This window comes from Clinocottus analis, unplaced genomic scaffold (genome assembly GCF_023055335.1).
Source record: "Clinocottus analis isolate CAN_PGR_092001 unplaced genomic scaffold, fCliAna1.0.p SCAF_31, whole genome shotgun sequence".
NCBI lineage: Eukaryota > Metazoa > Chordata > Actinopteri > Perciformes > Cottidae > Clinocottus > Clinocottus analis.
In genome coordinates, this window is record NW_027176054.1 from 1,370,117 (window position 1) to 1,378,887 (window position 8,771).

Consider the following 8,771-nt stretch of genomic DNA (forward strand, 5'->3'; position numbering starts at 1 on the left):
TTGGACTCATCGCTGCTCCTCTCTGTTGAATCAGCAGGAAGATTAAAACTCTTTATGTCTGAAGTCACCGTCAACGTTTCTACATTAAAAAGGAGGATGTTGTCTTGAAGTCAGCTTCTGTCTTCTGTGGTCATGATGAACGGTTTTCACGCTGTTTAAAACCGGCCCGGCTTCCTTCCTCTTTACTTCATTAATGACGTCAACGATGCATCAACTTCTTGAAATATAGTTTATAGAAATAACAGGATGTCATGTCATGGCCCTCTAAAAGTCAGGTGATCCCTGAAGTCAGTAGGATTCATCTTCCAGAGACCACACAGGTCATGTACAGTATAGTGTCCAGGTACCTGCACTACCTATTCTGGCCACAGGGAGGCGCCACAGTTGCTAAAATACTCATTGACATTACAATGTTCACTAGTAGCTGTTTCATGTGAAGCTTTTATTTCATATAATCATCATCAGTGATATAGTGGATGGGATTATGTTCACAAATGAATAATATGAACTTCTTTTTTCATTTTCAATTCCATTTTTTGGACTTAATCAGGAAGATTCATTCTAAAATCTTGCATTAAATTTATCTGTTATTTACTCATTTTGTCCTCTTCACATTAGTGTTTTGGAAAGATAATAGATGTTTTTCTTCGTAACAAGAGATATTATCACTTAATTAGAATGTAACAGTAATAAACCTTTAAGTTACATGAGACATTTCACACATATAAGGCAAGATTATGTGAAGCCTTCTAATCTTTTTTACTTTCTTATGTTCAAATTCAATTAGTATATAAATGCATTAACCATAATAACGATCCAAATATATTGAGAGCAGTTTTTGTTTTGTAGCTTTTAATTACTTTTAGTGTATTTTTCGCTTATTTTTTTTCCCAATAACAAAAAAAGAGAGACATCATGGTGAAATAAATGTGTGTTAATTCATTTTTTTACTCAATAAATGTGATGAAATGTGCTTTTGCGTGTGCTGTTGAGTGTTTTTCATGAGCACTTTTTCTTTATGTTTATGTCCTTTCCTCCCGATAAAGCTGCCGAATTCAAACTGACCAATCACAGCGCGGGGGGCGTGAACATGCGGCCCCAACGTTCGAAGAATGACCAATGGACAACGAGGTGGGCGGGGCCTGAGGCACAACAGCGGAGGATTCAAACGGAACATGGCTGCGGGTAAAGATGTGGACGAAAACACACACAACAGAAGGTAAGAACGACATGGAGGCTCGCGTTTGTGCGCTCGTACGTTTTAAAGGTCACGGAAGTTCTCACGGTGTGAGCTTGACTCGCGGCTAAAGCGTAGCTTTTCGGCATTTCAAGCCCCGTGTAAACGGACGTTACGTTAACGAGGCTGCTTGACGACTGCTGTCACTCTCTGACGTCAGCCGTCATTTCTACGTTAACGGGGCCGGACGTTAGGTCAGTTACCGACAACTTATCGGGCCAAACTAGCAATTTAATGTTTATTTATATTATGCATTAATTTTAAGTGGGAGTTATCAGCTCGCGTTGACCGACGTCACCACTGTTAGCTTAGCTGAGGGGTCTTTACGTCAGCTACCGTTTGGGCAAACTGACTTTACGTCGTTGCGCGTCATGTAAGAACACTTTACGTTAGCTCGGATCATTCCACTCAGGTGACATTATAGTGATGCAGTGCTGTGAAATTAACCCACTGCTCCTGTGTTTTACAGAACTGTTTGTAGGTTATAGTGACATCAATAAGCCCTGCGTCACTTCCTGCCTTTGTTCAGCTTGTAGTGGGTTAAGATCAAGAGTTGTCGTTTCATATTTGTGGTCACGTGTGTGGTTGTGTCCTAACTAGCTACATTAAAGTTGTTGGAGATCATTTTTAAAGGTGTGTTATCACGATTTTTAGAGAATTAAAATGTTGTCTTTGTGTGGCGACAGTTGTCCTTTTATGATCTATTATGCAGTTCTTTTGTTCCCCTGTTTTTGTTTGTATATTGTATTTATTTGTTTGGCTTCTACTATGCATTGCCTTTATGGTCCTTTTTTGTTTATCTGTATTTAAGTTATGTGTGACTAAGCTTTGCTTCTCTGTGGAGCACTTTGTAAACTTTGTTTTTGACGGTGCTGAATAAATAAAGTTATTATTATTATTATTATTATTATCAATAAAGTCTCTTGGGCTATTTGACACAGCATTTTAGTTACTATGGAATTTAATAAAAGATCCCTAATTATTAAGATCCACTAGTTGGTGAAGCGTACACACATCTGTTGACTTCTAAGATGAAGTAGCGTGTGTTTCTTAATCATTTTGTGTGTGTGTGTGTGTGTGTGTGTGTGTCCCTCTCAGAGGTACAGTGTGCAGTATGGTGATCAATCAGGAGGAATCACCGGGCGGCTCTCGCGCCGGCCGACCACCGGTCATCTTCAACCCGGACTTCTTCGTGGAAAAGCTTCGCCACGAGAACCCCGACGTCTTCCTGGAGCTGGTGCTGAGTAACATCACTCGCCTCATCGACCTTCCCGGGACGGAGTTTGCGCAGCTCCTCGGCGAGGAAAGCCCCAAGACGCCAACGGGTGGAAACGGAGGCTTCTTTCGCTCCTTCAACTTCCTCAAACGCAAAGGTCAGAGGTCGACTAAATGACGTCTGTAAATCACCACCCGCAACAGTGAACGTCAGCCTCTGCCTTTATCCTCAATTTGATATTTACAATTACATTTTTTAAGCTGACAAAAACACACTGAAGGATGTTTGGTCTTGTGTTTTAATACGTTCTTTAACGTGACGTGTGAGATGCCGTCAGATGAGTTTTTTTAGCCTGAAGATCAGGTGTAAATCTGTGTTTTCTTTGTTTGTGGTGAGACTGACTGACTGTAGTGCAAATGTGCAGGGTTCATACGCTCATGGAAAACCTGGAAAAGTGGTGTAAATGTGTTATATTCATGTGTTCATGACGTTCATTTAGTTATAAATAATGAATCTGCTTTTAAAAGAAAGAGGCTCAAAATATCAGCAGCATACATACAGACATCTATATAAATGTTTATTCTTTTAATCAAACTATTGTCTCTCATTCATTTGAGTCATTTAAGGTTTACTGTATGCTTTGAATCCTCATTGTTCACTGGTCACAATGTGGATGAAGCCTGCATGTAGCAGCGCTTTGACAGTAACTTCATGAACTTAACACTAACCCTCATCTCCTCCTAATACTCTCTCAGATAAAGGTGTTGTGTTTGGAACACCGCTGACCGAGAGCTGCATTGCTCAGATCTACCAGCTCATCGAGTACCTCAGCAAAAGTGAGTCCACTAAATGCAAAAAAAACAATACGAATGTTAATCGTCTCCAAAGCGAACATCCGTAACTGCTTTGTTGGCGTTAAAAGAACAAAATCCTCTGAAGAATTATTTGATTTGAACAAATAATACACCAATGATTGCTTTTAAACCATGAACAGCCTTTTACAGGGTTCATTGGAAACCTGGAAAAGTCAAGGAAATTTGGTTTAAAGTCTTACTTGCTGACACTCCTTCTCTTCCCCCCCCCCCCCTATCTTCTACACTCAGACCTGCACGTGGAGGGCCTGTTTCGGGTCCCAGGGAACAGTATTCGGCAGCAGACCCTGAAGGACCTCCTCAACAGCGGAGCCGACGTGGACCTGAAGTCTGGAGACTTCCACCCCAACGACGTGGCCACGCTGCTCAAGACGTTCCTGGGGGAGCTGCCCGAGCCTCTGCTCACACACAGACACTTCCACGCACACCTCAAGATAGCTGGTAGGAACACTGGAAGATACAACTTTTTTTTTTTAAAAGCAACATTAGCTGGACATTTTAGAAAGAAAAATGGTATTTTACAAAGCAGGACTTCTGAATTTCATCTTCAAAGACGCAAATTCATTTTTTAAAATTGTGCAACATTGTTGCTCAACAGGAGGAACGCGGTAGCCCCTTTTTATTGTCGTGATTTGAAGTCAAGCTAACCGCGTCTTCGCCTCCAGATATGACTCTGTTCGACGAGCACGGCAACAAGACGGCGCTGCCCAACAAGGAGCGTCAGATTGAGGCGCTGCAGCTGCTCCTCCTGCTGCTCCCGCAGGCCAACCGCTCGCTGCTCAAGCTGCTGCTGGACCTGCTCTACCACACCGCCCGGCAGCAGGACAAGAACAAGATGTCCGCCTTCAACCTGTCCCTCATGTTCGCGCCGCACGTCATCTGGCCCAGAAACGTAAGAGCCGTGGTGTACGAGTGTGTGTGAGGATGAGGGCGCGGGGACCAGGTGGCTTTTAACGTATACCACATGTTTTACTTCAATAAAAACACACAATTCAAATTTTAAGGAAATAAATGATTGTATTTGTAAAATGAATCGGGTCGTTAGTAGTTTCTTTTATACGACGTAATCTGAGAGTTTAATGTAACAAGCTCATAATTCTTCTCTAATATCTATTCATGTTGTGAGAACGTCATTTACCTTCAGCCAGTACTCATGTTCACTGAGCGGAGCCTGAACGCACCATGAGAACATTATTTACCTTCAGCCAGTACTCATGTTCACTGAGCGGAGCCTGAACGCACCATGAGAACGTCATTTACCTTCAGCCAGTACTCATGTTCACTGAGCGGAGCCTGAACGCACCATGAGAACGTCATTTACCTTCAGCTAGTACTCATGTTCACTGGGTGGAGCCTGAACGCACCATGAGAACATTATTTACCTTCAGCCAGTACTCATGTTCACTGGGTGGAGCCTGAAGGCACCATGAGAACGTCATTTACCTTCAGCCAGTACTCATGTTCACTGGGTGGAGCCTGAAGGCACCATGAGAACATTATTTACCTTCAGCCAGTACTCATGTTCACTGGGTGGAGCCTGAAGGCACCATGAGAACATTATTTACCTTCAGCCAGTACTCATGTTCACTGGGTGGAGCCTGAAGGCACCATGAGAACATTATTTACCTTCAGCCAGTACTCATGTTCACTGGGTGGAGCCTGAACGCACCATGAGAACATTATTTACCTTCAGCCAGTACTCATGTTCACTGGGTGGAGCCTGAACGCACCATGAGAACATTATTTACCTTCAGCCAGTACTCATTTTCACTGGGTGGAGCCTGAACGCACCATGAGAACATTATTTACCTTCAGCCAGTACTCATGTTCACTGGGTGGAGCCTGAAGGCACCATGGGTCTGACGCTCGTTCTCCTGTTTTTAGATGACGGCCACGGACCTGAAAGACAATCTGAAGAAACTGAACAGCAGCATGGCCTTCCTCATCAAACACTCGCAGAAGCTCTTCAGGGTGAATATTGACACGACACGAGACAATTTGAAGTTAAACTTGATTTAGTTTCATTGTTTTCTGACGATAAAGACACTACATTTGGTCTCTGGAAACATCATTTGTGAGGCGTTCGATGGATAAAACAGTGACCGCCACGTCTCCTTCAGGCTCCGGGTTACCTGCGGGATTACGCCAAGATGCACTTCACTGGGACCAACGCTCTGCAGACCAAGGTGAGCCCTCACTTCCTCTTCCTCTGATCTTCCAATCAAATGCAGTTTTAGGAAAAGACGCATCACGGATGTCAAATCTGAGTAGAAACTGCACTTTTCTCCTTCAAAAAAGACAGTGAACGCAATCAATCAAATCCAAATGCAGTGGTTCTTGTTTTACGCCAACATGTCATTTCTTGGGTTAAAACTCTGACTACTTCTCACGCTTCTAATGCCTGGTCTGTATGAAATAGAGTCAAGTCCATCTTTATGGGGACGCTCCAAGTCCCTCTGTGCTCATTTTGGGCTCATCTCTTGGCCAGAAGCTACATTTTGAACCAGCGTGAACTCTTCCCTGCTCTTTGCTCTCGCTGACTTTGCCCCCCCCCCCCCCGTCCTCCTCCGCTCAGGACGACCTGGAGCTGCTGGCGGCGAGCGGCTCCCCCGCCCAGCGGGCCGCGTGGCCGCTGAAGAGGCCGGCGGTCCGGGAGCCCGGCCCTCAGGAGCAGTACCAGTCGCCGGCTCAGCAGTACACGGAGGAGGCTCTGAAGGAACTCTTCAGGCACGTCCACCACAACATGCCGGACTCGGCCAAGAAGAAGAAGCTCGTCCGGCAGGTTCGTGTCTTTTAAACGAGTCTTTTGCCTCTCTGTGTGTGTGTGTGTGTGTGTGTGTGTGTGTGTGTGTGTGTGTGTGTGTGTGTGTGTGTGTGTGTGTGTGTGTGTGTGTGTGTGTAATTTATTATTTTTAAATCAATCAAGTGTATATATATATATATATATATATATATATATATATATATATATATATATATAATATTATATATATATATATATATATATATATATAATATTATATATATATATATATATATATATATAATATTATATATATATATATATAATATTATATATATATAATATTATATATATATATATATATATAATATTATATATATATATATATAATATTATATATATATATATATAATATTATATATATATATATATATATATAATATTATATATATATATATATATATATATATATATATATAATATTATATATATATATATATATATATATATATATATATAATATTATATATATATATATATATATATATATATAATATTATATATATATATATATAATATTATATATATATATATATATATAATATTATATATATATAATATTATATATATATATATATATATATAATATTATATATATATATATATAATATTATATATATATATATATATATATATATATATATATATATATATATATATATATATATATATATATATATATATATATAATATTATATATATTTATTTTTTTTTACATGTAAACGTTGTTTCTGTCCGTCCGGCCTGCAGCTGGTCAAGCAGACGACCTCGGGTTCGACCTCTGACGAGCATCACCCGGCGGCGGCGGCTCCCGGAAAGAAACACCCGCGCTCTCGCTCCTTCGGCGGCCTCATCAAGGTACAATGACACGATGAGGAGAGAGGAGCCTAAATACAACACATCACAGCGTCTCAGCAGCTAAAGAGATGTTTAAATAACATTGTGACATCAAGACTTCCTGTGCAGTACATCAGCAGTAGAGTAGGGCTGTGAAAAAAACTTCACTTCAGTCAGGATTAACCAAATCTGCCCCAGTGCGCCGTGCGATACATTTCCTTTTTTAATATCCACTTCCACTCGCCTGTCTTGAGGCAATCTTTAAAGCTGCACAGCTGGTTTTAAAAGAAAATTGTCGTTGAAGGACTTCACACGGAAGAGTTTTAACTTGTCACTTAAACTGAAATTTAAACCTGACGTTTGTGCCGTTTCCCCCGATGCCGCTGCTCACAGCGCAGAGCTCGCGGTGAGCAGCTGACGGCGGAGAGGAGGAGCCGACACGTCTCCCCCGACCTCGTCTGCAAGGCCGGAAGGAAACACGATAAAGAGAACGCCATCCTGCAAGAGGTACGCCTATATTGACATGATCCTACAAGACGATATCTAATGCTCTGTTTCATGAAGACGATATCTAATGCTCTGTTTCATGAAGACGATATCTAAAGCTCTGTTTCATGAAGACGATATCTAAAGCTCTGTTTCATGAAGACGATATCTAAAGCTCTGTTTCATGAAGACGATATCTAAAGCTCTGTTTCATGAAGACGATATCTAAAGCTCTGTTTCATGAAGACGATATCTAATGCTCTGTTTCATGAAGACGATATCTAAAGCTCTGTTTCATGAAGACGATATCTAATGCTCTTTGTATATTTGTTACGCTTTTTTCCTCTTCTTGGTTTTGTATTATCGATTCTTTTGCCCCTGAGAGTTTCCCTTGTGTCTTTATTTATCATTTTAAATTGTTGATCCTCTTTAGTATTTGTTGCAGTGGATGAAATTGATCCTCCTCTTCCTCGTGCAGGTGAGCAGTCCGCTGCTGGGGAAGGCGGGGCTTGTGGTGAAGAACCCAGACTTCACCTTCAAGAAGGACAGAGCTCTGAAGGTTCAGGTACGACCACCTGACCCACCTGATAAACCTGATAAACCTGATAAACCTGACCCACCTGATTCACAGGAGACTTCTTCTTCTTCTTCTTCTTCTTCTTCTTCTTCTTCTTCTTATAATAAACTAGTTAAATTGTCATCTGAAAAACAGCTGAATGTCGAGTTCGATCACAACTTTATTGAGTTTTTATGACATTTCATTAGAGAACATTATTAGTTTTTTGTTTGTGGATTTATTTCTCACATTATCACAGTTTTCTTTTCACAGGAGACCCACCAGTTATTCACTGAATTAATACCAGTCTCTCTCTCTCTCTCTCTCTCTCTCTCTCTCTCTCTCTCTCTCTCTCTCTCTCTCTCTCTCTCTCTCTCTCTCTCTCTCTCTCTCTCTCAGGCCTCCCCCTGTGTGAGCAGGATGTGTTTTTCTCCTCCTCAGGAGATTTCTCTGTAACGAGCCTCCTCGTCTTCACAGTATTATTATTAATATTACAATAACTTGTGTTTTCATGGTAGTTTCTGTGTTTTACTTGTTTACTGTGAAGCTGATGAACAGCAGCTTTCCTCTTTTAAACCAGAGGAACTCTGCGTCTCCAGCAAGAGCTTCACAGCTGAATGAATCCTGCAGAGCTCCGAACAAAGTAAAGTTACACTAGAAAAATTAATCCACTCGGACGGAAAAAGAGAATTTAGTTCATGAGGATACGAGTTGATCCAAATTTCTCTTTTTTTTAAATGACTTTCTGAATTTTCTTGTATATA

The 8,771-nt window shown here is 40.9% G+C and overlaps 1 protein-coding gene across 1 annotated transcript; it reads left to right on the plus strand.

Moving 5' to 3' along the window:
* Positions 1-1,123: 1,123 nt before the first annotated feature.
* Positions 1,124-8,517, plus strand: arhgap19 (Rho GTPase activating protein 19). Its single transcript, XM_068595667.1, has 12 exons — positions 1,124-1,219; positions 2,336-2,610; positions 3,209-3,289; positions 3,557-3,766; positions 3,991-4,217; positions 5,210-5,296; positions 5,446-5,511; positions 5,901-6,107; positions 6,879-6,986; positions 7,359-7,472; positions 7,930-8,016; positions 8,407-8,517. Exons 1-12 carry the CDS (start codon positions 1,176-1,178, stop codon positions 8,461-8,463), a joined length of 1,563 nt encoding a protein of 520 aa, XP_068451768.1. The 5' UTR covers positions 1,124-1,175; the 3' UTR covers positions 8,464-8,517.
* Positions 8,518-8,771: the final 254 nt, after the last annotated feature.